General features: G+C 41.1%; 1 protein-coding gene across 2 annotated transcripts; it reads left to right on the top strand.

Annotated features, from left to right (window-relative positions):
- The first annotated feature begins 1,007 nt into the window (after window positions 1-1,007).
- Window positions 1,008-1,724, top strand: LOC112623304 (60S ribosomal protein L10-like). Of its 2 annotated transcripts, XM_025383648.1 has the most exons (2): window positions 1,008-1,087; window positions 1,196-1,724. In XM_025383648.1, exons 1-2 carry the CDS (start codon window positions 1,008-1,010, stop codon window positions 1,650-1,652), a joined length of 537 nt encoding a protein of 178 aa, XP_025239433.1. In that variant the 3' UTR covers window positions 1,653-1,724. The 2 variants fall into 2 exon arrangements, with proteins under 2 accessions (XP_025239433.1, XP_025239432.1); XM_025383647.1 differs by having other exon boundaries at window positions 1,008-1,724.
- Window positions 1,725-17,388: the final 15,664 nt, after the last annotated feature.

Below are 17,388 nucleotides of genomic sequence, written 5' to 3'. Positions count from 1 at the left end.
CCTTCAGTCACAAAAGAAGTCTCAACAATTTTTTTTTAATTCAAATCATATCAAGTATTTTTTCTGACCAAAAGGAATAAGACTAGAAATCTATAACAAAAGGAAACTTGAAAACTACACAAACATGCGGAAATTAAACAATAGGCTCCTGAATGAACAATGGGTCAATGAAAAAGTTAAGATGAAAATTTAAAAATTTCTTTAAACAAATGAAAATCGAAACACAACATACTAAAACCTATGGGGCCCAGCCAAAGCAGCATTAACAGGGAAGTTTATAGTAATAAATGCCTACCTCGAGAGGCGGAAGTTGTGGTGAAGCAAGATTATGCCATTGCACTCCAGCCTGGGCAACAAGAGTGAAACTCCAATAAATAAATAAGTGCCTACCTCAAAAAAGTAGAAAAATTTCAAATAAACAACCTAACAATGCACTCAATGAACTAGAAAGGCAAGAGCAAACCAAACACAAAATTAGTAGGAGAAAAGAAATAGTGGCTGGGGACAGTGGCTTACGCCTATAATCCCAGCACTTTGGGAATCCGAGGTGGCTGGATCACCTAAAGTCAGGAGTTTGAGACCATCCTGGCCAACATGGTGAAACCCTGTCTCTACTAAAAATACAAAAATTAGCTGGGTGGTGGTGTATAGCTGTAGTCCCAGCTGCTTGGGAGGCTGAGGCAGGAGAATTGTTTGAACCCAGGAGGTGGAGGTTGCAATGAGCTGAGATCATGGTACTGCACTCCAGCCTGGGTGACAGAGTGAGACTCCATGTCGGGGGTAAGAAAAAAGAAGAGAAAAGAAGTAGTAAAGATCAGGGAAGAAATAAAATTGGGACAAAAAAACACAAAATATAAAACAAAAAGTTGTTTTTTTGAAAAGGTAAACAGAATTAACAAAGTGTTAGCTAGACTAACTGAGAAACAGGAGAAAATGTGCACATCAAATCAGAAATTAAAACTGATGCTCTTTCCCTTTGGCGCGCCACTGAAGATCCTGGTGTCACCATGGGCTGCTGCCCCGCCCGTTGTTACCAGTATTGTAAGAGCAAGCCGTACCCAAAGTCTGGCTTCTGCCGAGGTGTCCCTGATGCCAAGATTCGCATCTTTGACCTGGGGCGGAAGAAGGCAAAAGTGGATGAGTTTCCGCTCTGTGACCACATGGTGTCAGATGAATATGAGCAGCTGTCCTCTGAAGCCTTGGAGGCTGCCCGAATTTGTGCCAATAAGTACGTGGTAAAAAGTTGTGGCAAGGATGGCTTCCATATCCAGGTGCAGCTCCACCCCTTCCACGTCATCCGCATCAACGAGATGTTGTCCTGTGCTGGGGCTGACAGGCTCCAAACAGGCATGCGAGGTGCTTTTGGAAAGCCCCAGGGCACTGTGGCCAGGGTTCACATTGGCCAAGTTATCATGTCCATCCACACCAAGCTGCAGAACAAGGAGCACGTGATTGAGGCCCTGTGCAGGGCCAAGTTCAAGTTTCCTGGCCGCCAGAAGATCCACATCTCAAAGAAGTGGGGCTTCACCAAGTTCAATGCTGATGAATTTGAAGACATGGTGGCTGAAAAGCGGCTCATCCTAGATGGCTGTGGGGTCAAGTACATCCCCAATTGTGGTCCTCTGGACAAATGGCGGGCCCTGCACTCATGAGGGCTTCCAATATGCTGCCTCCACTTAATACTCACCAATAAATTCTACTTCCTGTCCAAAAAAAAAAAAAAACTGATACCACAGTTGATACCACAGATCCAACTGATACCACAGAAACACAAAGCATCTTCCAAACTTTTAAAGAAGAACTAATTCCAATTCTTCCCAAACTATTCCAAAAAGTTGAAGAGGAGGTATTTTTTTTTCAAAACTCATTTTATAAAACCAGCATTACCTTGATACCAAAACTAGACAAGGACACAATGAAAAAGAAAACTACTATCCAATATCACTGATGAGCATAGATGCAAAGATTCTCAACAAAATACTAGCAAAAAAACCAACGACACATTAAAGAGATCATTCACCATAATCAAGCAGGAATTCATCCCAGGAATGCAAGGATGGCCCAACATATGCAAATCAATTATTGAAATATATCACATTAATGGAACCAAGAAAAATCATATGCCAATTTCAGTAGGTGCTTAAAAAGCATTGGATAAAGTTCATCATCCTTTTATAATAAAAACCCTCAACAAACTGGTTATAGAAGAAACATATCTCAAAATAATAAAGGTTGTAGATGATAAGCCTGTAGCCAACATTGTACTGAATGGGGAAAACATCAAAAGACTTTTCTTAAAGATCTGGAAAAAGATAAGAAAGCCCACTTTCACCACGTTTATTAAACACAATACTAAAAGTCTTGACCAGAGCAATTAGGCAAGAGGAAAAAAGTAAAGTGCATTCAAGTTGGAGAAAAAAGAAGTCAAATCATCCCATTCACAGATAATATGATCTTATACTTAGATAAACCAAAAGACTACCAAACAATTGTTTTGCATTTATTTCTGGGTCCTCTATTCTTTACCATTGGTCTACATGTCTGTTTTTATTTCATTACTGTGCTGTTTCAGTTAGTATAACTTTGTAGTGTATTTTGGAGTCAGGTAGTGTGATACCTCCAGCTTTGCTCTTTTTGCTCAGATTGCTTTGGTTACCTGGAGTATTTTGTGGTTCTAAACAAATTTTAGAATTGTTTTTTCTGTTTCTGTGATGAATGTCATTGGCATTTTGATAGGGATTGAATGTACAGAATTGAATCTGTACATTGTTTTGGGTAGCCTGGTAATTATAGCAATATTAATTATTTCAATCCATGAACATGGAATGTCCTTCTATTTTGTTTTATTGTGTTCAATTTTGCTCATCAATATTTTATTGTTTCTCTTATGGAGATCTTTCACTACTGTGGTTACATTTATTTCTCAGTATTTTTTTCTTTGCTATTGTAAATTGGATTGCTTTCTTGATTTCTTTTTCAGCTAGCTCACTGTTGATGTATAGAATCACTACTAATTTGCAGCAGAGAGGTGGATCTCGATTTTCTAAAAATTTCTTTAGCCAATCTATATATTTTAATTGAAGAATGTGTTCTATTTAGATTAAAGGTTATTACTGATAGGTGAGAACTTACTCTGTTTGTTATTTGTATTTTGATGCCTTTGCATATTTTTTGTTTCTTTCTTCCTCTGTTATTGTTTATTTTTGTGGTTTGGTGGTTTTCTGTAGTGATGCATTTTAACTACTTTTTCTTTCTTCTTTATGTGTCTGTTCTGCTAGTGAGTTTTACACATTCGTGTGTTTTCATGATGGTAGATACCATTCTTTTGTTTCCAGATATAGGTCTCCCTAGTGTTTCTTGTAAGGCCAGTATAGTGGTAATGAACTCCATTTTTGTTTTCTAGAAAAGACTTTATTTCTCCCTTCATTTTTGAAGGATAGTTTTTCTGGGCGTGGAATTGTTGGTTGTAAGTCTTTTTCTCTTTCAGCACTTTGATTATATCATGCCATTCTCTCTCTGCCTGTAACGTTTCTTCTGAGAAATCTGTTAGTCTAATGGCCATTTCTTTACATGTGACTTGATGCATTTCTCTTTCTGTTTTTTGGAATTTTTCTTTGTCTTTAACTTTTGACAATTTTACTATAATGTGCCCCAGGGTGAAAGTTTTTGAATTGAATATATTTAGAAACTTTTAAACTTCATGAACCTGGATGCTCATTTAACTCCCAAGATTTGAGATTCTTTTCAGATATTGTTTTATCAAGTAGGCTTTTTATGTTCTTTCTTATCTCTTCTCCTTCTTAAACTATCATAATGTGAACATTTGTTTGCTTTATGGTGTCCCATAAGCCCTGTAGACATTTTTTTCTTCTTTGTCTGCCTTGGTTACTTCAAAAGACCTGTCTTCACTTTTAGAAATTCTTTTTTTCTGCTTTATCTAGTCTTAGCTCTCAATTTCATTGTTTATTTCCCTCATGAAATTCTTCAGCTCCAAGATTTCTGTTTGGTATTTTATATCTACCTTTGTTGAATTTCTTATTTCATTAATTTTCCTGATTTCCTTGAATTGTATATCTGTATTTTCCTGTATCTCACTGAGTTCCCTTAAGGTTATTATTTTTTATTATTAATACTTCTCTGGCATTTTGTACATTTTCATTTCTTTAGGCCTCTGTTCCTAAATAATAATTACGCTTCTTTGAGGTATCCTGTTTCCTCGCTTTTTCGTGTTTATTGTATCCCTATGTTGATATCCGCTCAACTAGTGGAATAGTTACCTCTTTCAGTTTTATAAAATAGCTTTCATAAAGACTTATTCCTGTAGATGGATCCTAGGGTATTGGCTGGGTAAGGTACACTGGTTTTGGTTCTGGAAAGACAGGGTAGTGCAATGTTCATGCAGTTTCTTCAGCTATAATTTATGTTAGTGATGCTTGCGAGTACCCCAGTGACCTAGGCTATAGGAGTTTGTGGTGGCAGTGTTGTGGCTTAGCCAGTGGTGGGCTTACCAAATTGCTTCATAGGCAAGGGGCATGCATGTGCACACAGTGGCCGGACTGCTGGGTTGTTTTTCCAGCTAGGGGTGCAGTGCACGGTGTGGTGTGTTAGCTGACTTGAGAACTGGCTCACTGGGGGCGGGGCCACCAGGCTATGTCTCCAGCTGCAGGGATGGGCATGTGGTGGCTCCATGACTTGGGGACATTTTCTCAAGGGGCGGGTCAATTTGGCTGTTTCTCCAGCCAGGGGCACAGTGGTCAACCGATTTTGACAAAGGTCCAAAGGCAAAGAAATGGAGGAAGGATAGTTTCTCCACAAATGTGTTTGAAACAATTGGACCTCCATTTTTTTTGGAAATCCCTTTTTTTCTTACCACACCTTTCCCTCAAGCCTCTTTGCAGGTCCCACATAAATTATTTTTTGCTTATAAACAGCATGTCTCTAGAGAGGAGCGATGGTAGCAACCTGCCTCATATGCAGCCAATAAGGGAGTACCTTGTCTGCAGAATTTAAAAATAATAATGACATTAAGAGATAATATGCTTTTTAAATCACTGTTACAGCAACTCTAAACAATGCCACTGATGATATACCTCTCTCAAGAACATCTTTTTATGGGAGTCTAAGTTCTAATCACTTCTGTTGAGTTGAGTAATGTACATGTGAGCTTTAAATTAGCACATTTCTATTACTTATCCTTGAATAGACATTTTATTGCACATTGAAGTCGATTTGGAGAATTCTTGATTATTATAGTCAGCCCCCAGCAGACACAGATTTAGCTACACACATTCCTCTTGAAAGTAAATTCATAAAGGTATGGACACTAGATTCAAATTAACCAAGAATAGCACAGTGATTGTAAAAATGAAGAAACAGAAATTGGGTTACTTCTATTCTGTCGTTATATACAACCACTTGGAGTTTCCATTTGCCTCTGAAATTTCTGGAATGTATTGTGAAATGGAATGTTTATGATTCATTGCCAAATTTATTCTCACGTTTAAAATCTTTTCTATCTATGCATATACCTGCTGTTTCATGTGAAATAAACTTTTCAAAAACAAAGTGGATAAATATTATTCCTTCATGAGTGAAGATGGATTGATGACTCTTTCTAGTACTGCTATTTTGATGAAGTCAATGACAAATTTGTAGATGCTAAGGCTCTGAAACAGAAACTGTAATGTGATTATCTATTACTGTAATAGACTAATATGCAAGTATATGGTTTTTTTTGTTTAAATAATTTAAACATGCTAATCTACTAATAGTTCCTGTTTGTACTATAATATTTATTTTATTTTAATTTTTAATCAGCATAATTATACAAAATTCAGTAGAAGAAAAACTTTACTGTCTATGTTTCTTTTCTGGCCATTATTATTCATTTCATTTCTTGATTATTAATGAAAATTATTTTAGTTGTGTTGGGGAAAGAGGTGTTAAAAATTATCTGCTTTGGGTATTAAATGGGCCACTTATGCTATTTCTTATTAAACTTGTATTGCAATATAGACCTCAGTCTTTTTTCTACTTTTTTTGTAGGGGAAGCACTGATTTTCAGATTGATCTGGGGCTGTATGTGCACATCTGGCCCTGAGTGGTGAGCTTCCCCCACACTTCTACCAACGGCGGCCAGCTCATTTCAGCTCCTTTCCACCAGGATGAATTCTCCTTTCTTTGCCCCTGCTGGGATGTGATATACACCTAAACCCATGGCCACATCTGTCTGTCTTGCCACCGGCACCAGACAAAGGTCCCTTTGCCTTCACAGCCCCATCATCCTACCTCTTAATTTTTTCAAGTCTACTCGTATAAACTGACAACTCATTGTAGATTTATTTGCATTTCTCTGATTAGTAACAGTTTTAAACATGTTTTACACTTGCTAGTCCCTTGGGATTCCTGTTGTGTAAATTGCCTGTTTGTGTCCTTTGTCTATCTTTCCTTTTTGCGATTGTCATCTTCTACTTGTTGACTCAAAGGCGCTAGTGATTCCAGACACTGATTCCTCATTTTAGAAATTGCAAGTATCTTCTCTCCTGCTGTCATCTTCTTTGATCATGATATCCTTCTTTAAATAGAAATTCTGTCCATACTCTTAGTCACTAATGAAGCAATGTCTTTAGGTGCTCACTGTCCTTGCTGCCAAGACTGGACAGATTGAGTTATTTGATCTGGGAATACCTCCTCCTATACAGTATATTATAGTTACTTCTAGTGCTCATTCATTTGATCTCTTTTCTGTATTTTTTACTTTCCTTCCTCAATTCTTTATTCAATAAAATATTTTTGAACACATATTATGTACAATCAGCATACTAGTCATTGGGATACAAGAGTATACAAATAGGTATAGTCATTATGCTGGAGGGATGGGAAAAGAGAGACCAAATAAAGAGAAAAATACATTTATGCTCCAAAACTTGTGAAGCAACCAAGATGTCCTTCAGTAGGTGAATGGACAAATAAACTCTGGTACATCCAGACAATGGAATATTATTCAGCACTGAAAAGTAATGACATGACCCATCAATCTGTGAAGACATTGAGGAAACTTAAATGTGTACTGCTAAGTGAATGAAGCCAATCTGAAAAGACTGCATACCTGATGATTTCAACTTCACAACACTCAAAAAGGCAAAGCTATAGAGACAGTAAAAAGATGAGTGGTTGCGATTGCCAAGGGTTGGAGGAAGAAGGGAAGCATAGGTAGAGCACAGAGGGTTTTTAGGGCAGTGAAAACACTCTGTATGATACCAAAATGATGGATACTTGTCATTATATATTTATCCACACTCATAGAATGAACACCAAGAATGAAGCCTAAGATAAACTAAAAACTTTGTGTGATGAGGGTATGCCAACGTAGGGTCATCAATGGTAACAAATGTGCCACTCTGGTGGAGGATGTTGATATGGAGGAGGCTGTGCATGTGTCAGGGAAGGGGGAATATAGGAAATCTCTGTACCTTCCTCTTAATTTTTCTGTGAACCCAAAATGGATCTAAAACATACAGTAAATTATATATAACATATATATAATTGTATATGTATAAAATTCGTCCGTTGATGATAAGTGTTATGAAAACAAATTATACATGGAAGGTGATAACGAGTGATAGGAATGCTTTTTGAGCTGGTCCAGAAGCCCTCTTTAAAGAAGTGCATTTGAGCAAAGCTAAAGGAAGCCAGCGAATAAGCTATGATGAGAGTATCAAGGGAAGAGCCTTCAGGCAGAAGGAACAGCACGTGCAAAGACCCTGAGGCAAGAGCAAGCCTTGTGTGTGTTGCAGGAACAGCAAGAAGGTCTGTGCAGCTGGGGGCAAGCACATGAGAGAAAGAGTAGCAGAAAATAAGGAGTGGGTGGGAGCCAGATCACGCAGGAGTGAAAATGCAGGCATTAGTGAGGACTCTAGATTTCATTCTTCACCTGATTGGCACAGACATTCTTTCTTAAGTTAACACCTTAAGCTCAATCTTTTCTTTCTTTTTTTAAAAACTTTTATTTTAGGTTTAGGGTACATGCGCAGGTTTGCTACATAGGGAAACTTGTGTCATGGTGGTTTGTTGTACAGATTATTTTATCACCCAGGTGTTAAGCCTAGTACTCAATAGTTATTGTTTCTATTCCTCTCTCTCCTCTTAAAACAGACCCCATGTCTATTGTTCCCTTCTTTGTGTTCATGAGTTCTCATCATTTAGCTCCCACTTATAAGTGAGAACATGTGGTATTTGATTTTCTGCTCCTGAATTAATGTGCTAAGGATAGTGGCCTCCAGCTCCATCCATGTTCCTGCAAAAGACATGATCTTGTTCTTTTTGTGACTGCATAGTTGTCCATGGTTTATATTACCACGTTTTCTTTATCCTTTCTGTCACTGATAGGCATTTAGGTTGATTCCCTGTCTTTGTTATTGTAAATGGTGTTGCAATGAACATTCTTGTGCATGTATCTTTATAGTAGAGTGATTTATATTCCTCTGGGAAAAAAACTTCAATATCACTGATCATTAGAGAAATGCAAATCAAAACTACAATGAGATACCATGTTACACCAGTCAGAATGGCTACTATTAGAAAGTGGAAAACAAACAACGGAGGCTGGCAAGGTTGCAGAGAAAAGGGAATACTTACACACTGTTGGTAGGAGTGTGAATTAGTGCAACCATTGTGGAAAGCAGTGTTACAATTCCTCAAAGAGCTAAAAGCAGAACTAACGTTCAACCCAGCAATCTTTCCTTTCAAGATGATTGTATTTCAGCTCTGATTCATTACATACCTATTTTATGGTTTAAAATGAGAGACAGTCTTAATTTATCATCCTTCCAGATCATCCCCTCCACATCAACCACCAGTTAAGTGATGCTGGGAAGCTTAAACAGATAAAAATATGTGCAAGTGATATATTAGCCCCTGTATAAATATAGAGCATGAGCATCATTGGAATTGCGCACATTGACACCAAGAAGCCAGGAAGATTTTTATTTTTAATTAGCAGAGATAAATCATTTGTAGTCAACTGAGAGTTCAATAGCTCTTTTCAGTAAGAGTTTGGAGAAATTAATCCTTTGAAATCTGTGATAATTTTTTATAAAAATAAAAAAATAAAGATTTTCTTAGCCCTAGCATTGCCATATCCTGAGTAATTAGTGCAATATGCTATTGGTTCAAAAGTGTTTTCAATTAAGAAAGACAAAACTTCCTATCTCAGATTAATCAAAATTCACTTTAAGTGACTTGAATTAGCAACAGGAAATGAAGCTTCATCAACTTGAAAATTAAACTGAGCAACATTTGGTGTATTATTTGGAAGTGCAAGTCAAAGGAAAATTTAATAGAAATTTTTAAATAAACAGCATGTGGTTTAAATTTCCTATTGCAAACTTCAATAACAAGTATGGAATCAGAGTATATATCAGGGATCAGGGTTCAGAAGACATCTCCAAAAACATCCTTCAGTCCCCCCACCACATGTGAGGCAGACATGCAGACAAGTCATGACTTGGGCCAAAGGGGAACATGATTTGCTATTTCCCCCATGAGGGCTATCTTTCAGTAGCTTGCACCCACCTCTGTACGTGGAGCACGTTTTCATTCAGTTCATCTAGTTCTCTCCCACTGGTCTTCCAATCTCATCTCACTGTCATCTCCTCGGAAAAGACTCCCCCTGACCTCTCGGACCACAGTGCCAGAGTCCCTCTGTTTGTGGGACTTGATGCAAGTGGCATTTGCAAGGCAGAGTTCATGTCATCTGTTCACACTGATCTCTAGTTCATGGCACCAAGTAGATGCTCAGTGAATATTTGTCAAATGAATGAAGGATGTGAGGAATTTGTGAAATCACCATGAGGGCAATTGCTGTTGAAGTACTTGAACTAGCAGATGGATGCAAAGATCCAAAAATGTACTATCTGGGAATTCTAGCTTTACTGTGATTAAAGATGGGATCTTCAGTTTTTTTTCCTGATGACCACATGCTTTTGGTTTTCCTCAAGTTTTTGGAGCCAGGGTTTGATGCTATCAGTGACAGGTAAAAGCTGCCTTGGGATGGCTCCTCCCTTTCTGATAAAAATTCCCAAAAGTCAAAGAGAGGGGGCTCCTAATTCATGGCATGTGGACATCAACCAGGCCAAGCTTTGAGGTCAACTGTGGGGTGGCCCTGAAGGCCTGGTTCCCATTTACTTCTACATTTGTCAGATGTTTCACTTACTGATTTTGCCATTTCTAATCAAGGGAATCTAAACATAAAGAAGAGATGAGGGAGATAGGATAAGAGGGAAATGAGGAGAAAAAGAAAATATTTCGAAAGGAGTAGTATAATGGAATGTAGTTCTTCTCTAAAATATTTTCTTTAGACTATCTGATATACAGCCAACTTCTCACCTGTTTTCTTTGTATATTTACCTCTGCCCAAAGAAATTCAACTTAGAACTATTGCTCCCTCAAATGCTTCCAAATGTTATTGTGATAAATTATTGTAAATTCCTCAATAATTAAAAAAAAAGCTTTATGTGTATGATAATAAAGAGAACTCTAAAGCCAACCAGAGATAATAAAATTTAACATCACAGCCAGGGTCCAGCAGAGACTCTTGGGGCTGGAAGTTTTCTATCTGCTCCCAGTAGTTTCCCAACTGTGGTCCATAGAACATCAGTGTCAACATCAATGAGGAGCTTTTAAAATGAGAATTTCTGGAAATTGCCACTGGGGATTACACATTGCCCAGATAATTCTTAGAAACTCTCTGGTTTGGGCCAGGAGCGGTGGCTCATGCCTGTAATCCCAGCACTTTGGGAGGCCAAGGCGGGTGGATCATGAGGTCAGGAGTTCAAGATCAGCCTGCCCAAAATGGTGAAAGCCCATCTTTACTAAAACTACAAAAATTAGCCAGGTGTGGTGGTAATCCCAGCTACTCAGGAGGCTGAGGCAGAGAATTGCTTAAATCTGGGAGGTGGAGTTTGCAGTGAGCCGAGATTGCACCACGGCACTCCAGCCTAGGGAACAGAGTGAGACTCTGTCTAAAAAGAAGGAAGGAAGGAAGGAAGGAGGGAAGGAGGGAAGGAGGGAAGGGAAGAAAGGAAGAAAGAAAGAAAAAGAGAGAAAGAAAGAGAGAAAGAAAGAGAGAGAGAGAGAGAAAGAAAGAAACTCTCTGGTTTGAGAACCACTGGCCTCACCTGGCCCTCGTGTCTTATAGATGGGGAAGATTAGGCACATCTGGGGATGACACAGCTGGTGAGAAGCAGGGAACAGCCTGACTCTGACGGGGACCTTTCTCTGCGATCACCATCAGACCCAGAGCTTTCAGTGAGGTCTGCTAGTGATAAAAATAAAGACACACTTCCTACAGACCTGCAGTAGAGCTGCTTGCTGCCCACACCATTCTGCAATCCGTGGGATTCAATGTCTTGACTGTCGGAACTGGCTACAATACCAAAGGCTGGGGTCGCAGCAGGTCTCCAGCCGGAGGTGATTGGTGGGCTTTGAAAATGTGCTCCAGCAAGTGTTCCTGCTCAAGCTTTTATGGCCCAGGACACCCCAGGTGGGGGTGCAGTGGGGGACACAGTGGCAGAGGGGCAACTCACTTCAATGGAGCTTGAAGCACTAGGACTGCGGGAAGACTGTGGGCACAATAGCCTTTGGGTAGCAATTTCCCCATGTGTTCAAAATGACCTCCGCCTCACCATATGAGCTGAGAATGTTTTTTCAGATTTACTGCAAAATTGCACAGCCAGCCCGGAATGTCACTAGTGTTTTTGAAGTTCAGGCCCTGCTATGTCTTCGGAACACACAGTCCTCACAGAGGTCAAGGAAAACCACCCAGGAATGAAAAGCTGCATGATCGATACAGGCAGTAGAAATCCCATTGCCCTTTGGAAAGCAATTTATTTTTCTCTCCAGCACTGAGAGCTATGTTCACTGAACATGAAGTCCTAAGTAGGAAGTAACACTTTTTCACTGTGGGGCTCAAGGAGAAGGAAATAGTTATTACTCAGAATAACTTTCCCATCTTAAACAAGAGCTTAACTGTAAAGAATGAACTTGAGAAGTCTCTCCTCTGGGAGCTGAGCTATTCATAACTCTTGGAAGCACAGTACGCACCCTGCAAAGGTCACTGTGGTTCCCCTCCTCCTCTTCATCACCAGTGGAGTTGGTACAGCAAGCAGTCCCTGGGTGGGGGCTGATTTATTTCAGTTGAGATGAGGTTACAAGTGGGCTAAAGGCCTTCTGGAAACCAGTGAGTAAGCCCATATGGGCGAATGTGGGCAGGGGCTACTCTGTCCAGGGCAAACTCTGAACAGCTCAATGCCACATCCAGGCCAAGCATTACTCACTTTCGTTCTGAGAATGGAGGATTCCTGACAATGGGTCAGATGCAGCCCTTGTCCCTCTCGGCCAGGTGACTGGACCTGGAGGCTGGTGGGCAGGGGGCACTTGAGCCAAAGTTGTGGGATTGGTATTCTCACCTTGGTCAATGCACGCCTCTCCCTGGCACCTTCTCTCCACCACCTCCCAAAGCAAAACACTCCGGGCACCCGCATTGTGTCCCTTTGCCCACATTTCCAGTTCCAGGACCTCAATTTTTAAAAATTTTATTTTTATGTTAAAAACACTTATTAAGATCCCAGAGTGACTTTTAAAAAAGACAAAGGTTGACAACATCTTGGTAGACTTCACTGATACCGTGACACCTGTTTAAACAAGAGTGCCTCCCAACTTGCTCCAAAACATGCTTTCTGAACCAGGGTCACAGGAGGAAAAACCCCAAAATGCTCCCTTTTAATAGTGCTTACCAGTTCTAACCCCGTCCCAACACCATAATGACCCATGAGGCATGACATGGACTAGGGGGACATTATGACGAAGAGAGATGAGAGGTATCATTGAGTCATGCAGCCTTCCCTGTTTGGGAGAGGAATATTCTTGGATCTCCTCTCCTACCTTATTCTTGTGAGCAGTTTCCCTCACGAGGCCCTCCAGCCACAGGCTGTGGTGGAATTTGAACCTTATCAGACACGGTATCAGTGTTATCATGGGAGCCCAAGAAGTCATGTTAAAAGTGAAGAGATCAGATGATTAATGCAATTAAGGCAAGATGTTCTAGGACAAAGGACAATGCATGGAGTAGCTCTGTTTAAGAAAACGCAGTGGCCTGGAGAAACAATACAGAGGAAATAGTCACTCAAAGGGCTTCACCACCACTGAAGCATAGAGCTCAGAAAATTCCAACTCTTCTGATGAGTGCGGACGACAGTTGGCTATTCTTCCTGGCAACTTGCTAGTAACAGTTATAACCCTCCCAAGAAGGGCTTTGGATGTCCTGAAGCCTCAAAAGGCTATAGTGATGACAGGCAGGGGTGGGTTTGCCTGCTTGGGCCTGCAAACACCCTACCATGGCCTGACCTAGGCCTTCCTGGGCTCCTGTGATCAGCACAGTGACTGCCTGGGGTCAGAGGGAGTTTCTGCCTCTCCATTCTTCCCAACCAATTCAACGACTGTGTATTAGGTTCTATTCACTGAGGTTCCCTACAGTTTGTTGGGGAAGTCATCTCTACCCCAGACCAAGTTTTCTCCAAAGTATCCTACATAACCTGGCTTCAATATCTGTCCAAACCTGTTGACACATTCTAGTTTGTTAAAAATCCCAGGACAGGAAAGAGCAAACATCCGTCACTGTAGTGTCGACTCCAGCTAGATGAGGACATGCTCCGGCGGGATGTGACCATTGCTTAGAAGCTTAGATTCCCTGCTTCTGCAGTCCCCTGTCACCACAGCTCATGCTGGAGCCCATCCTGGTTCCAGAACTCTGCCTGTAGTTTTCAAAAGGGGAATGAGCTAGATCCTAGTAAGCGCATGAGGCTATCCTTTTTGGGTGCAAGGCCCTGTGCAAATCAACCCAAGGACCCAACCTCCTCTGTCCTATCACAACCTCTTTATCCCTGGGAGATCAGGTTAAGATAGTGTATTAGTCAGGATTCTTCAGAGGGATGGAGTCAATAAGACACATATATATGAAAGGGAATTTATTAGGGAGAATTGGCTCACATGATCACAAAAAGGAAGTCCCACCACCAGGTAGGCCATCTGCAAGCAAGAGAGAAAAAGAGGCCAGTAGTATGCCGCAGTCCAAGTCGGAAAGCCTCAACACCAGAGAAGCTGACAGTGCAACCTCCAGTCCAAGGCTAAAGACCCAACGTCCCCCAGGAGGCTACTGGTGCAAATCCCACAGTCCAAAGGCCAAAGAACCTGGGGTTCAGATGCCCAAGGAGGGCAGGAGAAAATATACCTACTGCTCCAGAGAGCATTAAAAAGAAAACCAGGCAAGCTGAATTTCCCTTTCTCCTGGTTGCTTTGTTCAAGATGTGTTTGCCAGCAGATTGCATGTTGCCCGTCCACACTGAGGGCAGGTCTTCCTCTCTCGGTCATCGACTCACGCATCAATCTCCTCTGGAAACATCCTTGCAAACACACACAGAAACAATGCTTCACCAGCCATCCAGGCATCCCTCAGTTCAGTCAACACCTAAAATTAACCACAATCGATGGACTTCCAGAGTTTAGGAAGAATAGAAAATGACTGCTTCTTCATCTTTAGGCGGTGTGTGAATGGCCTTGAATGCAAGCCTCAAATGTAACAAGGAAGAATGCTCTTGCTCTTTCTATTGCATAACAGTACACATATAAAAAAGCTTTTGTATTTTTCTGTTGAGTTTAGTATCATTTAAATGCTCTACAGTATGGTTACACGGTAAGTGGCAGAATCAGGACTCGAATCCGGATCTTTTCCTTCCAAGGCCCTTGCTGACAGAAAGACTGAGTTTTTAAAATTAGGTAGGTCCAAATAGCTGGGCCAAATCTCATACTTTGAAAAAGAGGACAAGCATTTGTGTAGAGGAGCAGTTTGGGTGCCTACCCTGGGAGAGTGCAGTAGGGTGAGAAGATAAATAGAAATTTTTCACCGTAAATTTCTATTGTTCTTCAGGCCCAAGGATCTGGGGATTTCTAGGACAATGCAGTTCTGAACATCAGAAGTCTGCCTCATTCCTCCAGGGCTCAAGTCTGAAATATATTCAAGACCTCACCAATAATCGCCAATCAAGGAAACCATATCCGGAAAGAGAAGCAGTTTATCTGACAAATATTCCCTCCCCTTTTTTTTAACACAGAAATGGAAAATAGATTGAATCCTGAATCTCTTGAATCCTGAATAAGCCTTATTTCAAGGAATACCCTACTATTTATGATAATCCTATGACAAACACAATGCTGCTTAAATGAAACGCATTTACCCTGGGGCCACTCAGTGAAATTGTCTTACGGAGTCCACTTTAGTGGTTGAGGGATGGCCCTTCAATAATGCATTATTTAAGCTAAATGGATTTTAAAGGCCCTATTAAACTCTTGACAATTTTTTTTTAATTGAAGGTAGTGATGGTGAAATGGATATTTGAAGTGACCTAGAAATTATGAGGCAGGAAAAATAATGATGGAACACACTGATATGCTCTTTTGTTTCTGGAGCTGTTACAACCTAAGCATAAATGGGACCATTGACAGGGGTCTAATTATTTTTCCCCTTGGAGAAAAAAACAGCAGCTACAATGCAAACAGTGACACCTGAATCAAGACATTCCATTTTTGTTTAGTTCTAGCTTCTCACAGTCAAGTTAAAAAATAATAATAAACTACTATCTGAGATTAGAAGGCTCAAAATCGTAAGGGGAGAATAGGGTCCCAAATACACAGCTTTCATCATTTTTAATGTGAATTTCCCTCCATTTTATCTCACATTTTCTCATCTTATTAATACAATAGCACGGGTATAATTTGGCCTCTAGTTGATGGGTCAGAGTTCTTATCCAGAGAAATGTACTGGTTAGCCGTGGAATGTATCTGAGTCACACGACACCAGAGTATGTTACCAGCGGCAAATCCGTACAGATCTGCAGCAACCTCAATTCTTGCCTCCCCAGAAGAAAGAATTCAGCCAAGGGGCCTAAGGCAGAAGGAGAGACCAAGGCAAGTTTTAGAACAAGAGTGAACATGTATTAAAAAGCTTTACAGCAGGAATGAAAGGAAGTAAAATACACTTACAAGAGGGCCAACCAGGTGACTTGAGAGATCAAGCGTGTGGTCTGACCTTTTGACTTGAGGTTTTATATGTTGGCCTCCTTCTGGGGTTTTGGGTTACTTCTCCCCTGACGCCTTCCTTGGGGTGGGCTCTCTGCGTGCGCAGTGGCCTGCTAGCCCTCGGGAGGGAAGCATGCGCAGTGTGTTTACTGGAGCTGTGTGTGTGCTCGCTCGAGGCATTCTTCGCTTACCAGTCTAGCATTTCTAGAGGAAGGTCATGTACTAGTTAAACTCCACCATTTTGCCTCTTAGTGCACATGCTTGAGCCCACTTGCCCAACTCCGGAGATCTTGCAGGGAAGCGGCCCATCACCAGTTTCAGGTGTTTTCTATCTACTGGGAGCCGGCTTTTTCCTGCTACCAGCTGCAACCAATTATTATTAAAGAGACAGTTAACAACCGCCTGACCACCACCAGATGGCCGCTTGACATTCCTGGTGTGCGTGTGTTGGGAGGAGCCCTCTCCTGCCTGAGAGCTGCTGTGCTCTGAGAGCTGCTTGCATTTTACATTTTCCCAGTTTGAGCTAAGCATGGGTCTAGACCTCATTCTCTCCTCTTACTCTGTGTGGTGCATTTGCTCCTAAATGCAAACGCTGAGCTCAAAAAGTGCCCAGCAGAAGAGTTCCCACATAGGGGAAAGAGCATTCCTTACTGAATTTCTGCCTCATTTTATTCTTACGTCTTTAGACTGTCCTTAAACATAAATTACTGGCAAGCAACAAATAGCGATTGTGTGGCACACCATATGCTTTCCACATGTCAATAAAACCAGCCACTCAAGGGTCTCATTTCTATGCCACCTGTCTGTCCCGGGTGTAGATAGCTATAGGTACAAGTGTGGACCTTTATCACTGTCTCCCCTTTCCCCGTGCAGCCGTTCCTCCAGTTTCTCTAACAGTAACCTGCGTACTTCTCCTTCATAGACTCTTCCAGCTGTGACTGTCTGTAATAATTTGTTTAAAAGCCATCTCCTCAGCTAAACCGTAGGCCCCAGGAGGGCTGGAATGACATTTACCACTGTATCCGCAGGTTGAGCACACTCTGCAGGATCTATAATCAGTAGTTAGTTCATATTTGGTGAATGAATATAGAAGGATGGGAGCCCCCAGAGCAGGCTGTATCATCCAGGTCAGGACCTGACCACCTGCGCTGCCACTGCTCTCACTGTCTAACTGCTGCTTCCGGGCTGTGTTCCACACATCACTCCAGTTGCATTGCTTGGGCTCCAGGATGACGTACTTCTTCCATTTTTGTCACG

This window comes from Theropithecus gelada, chromosome 4 (genome assembly GCF_003255815.1).
Source record: "Theropithecus gelada isolate Dixy chromosome 4, Tgel_1.0, whole genome shotgun sequence".
NCBI lineage: Eukaryota > Metazoa > Chordata > Mammalia > Primates > Cercopithecidae > Theropithecus > Theropithecus gelada.
The sequence above is the reverse complement of the archived record's forward strand: the minus strand, read 5'-3'. Positions and strand labels throughout refer to the sequence as shown.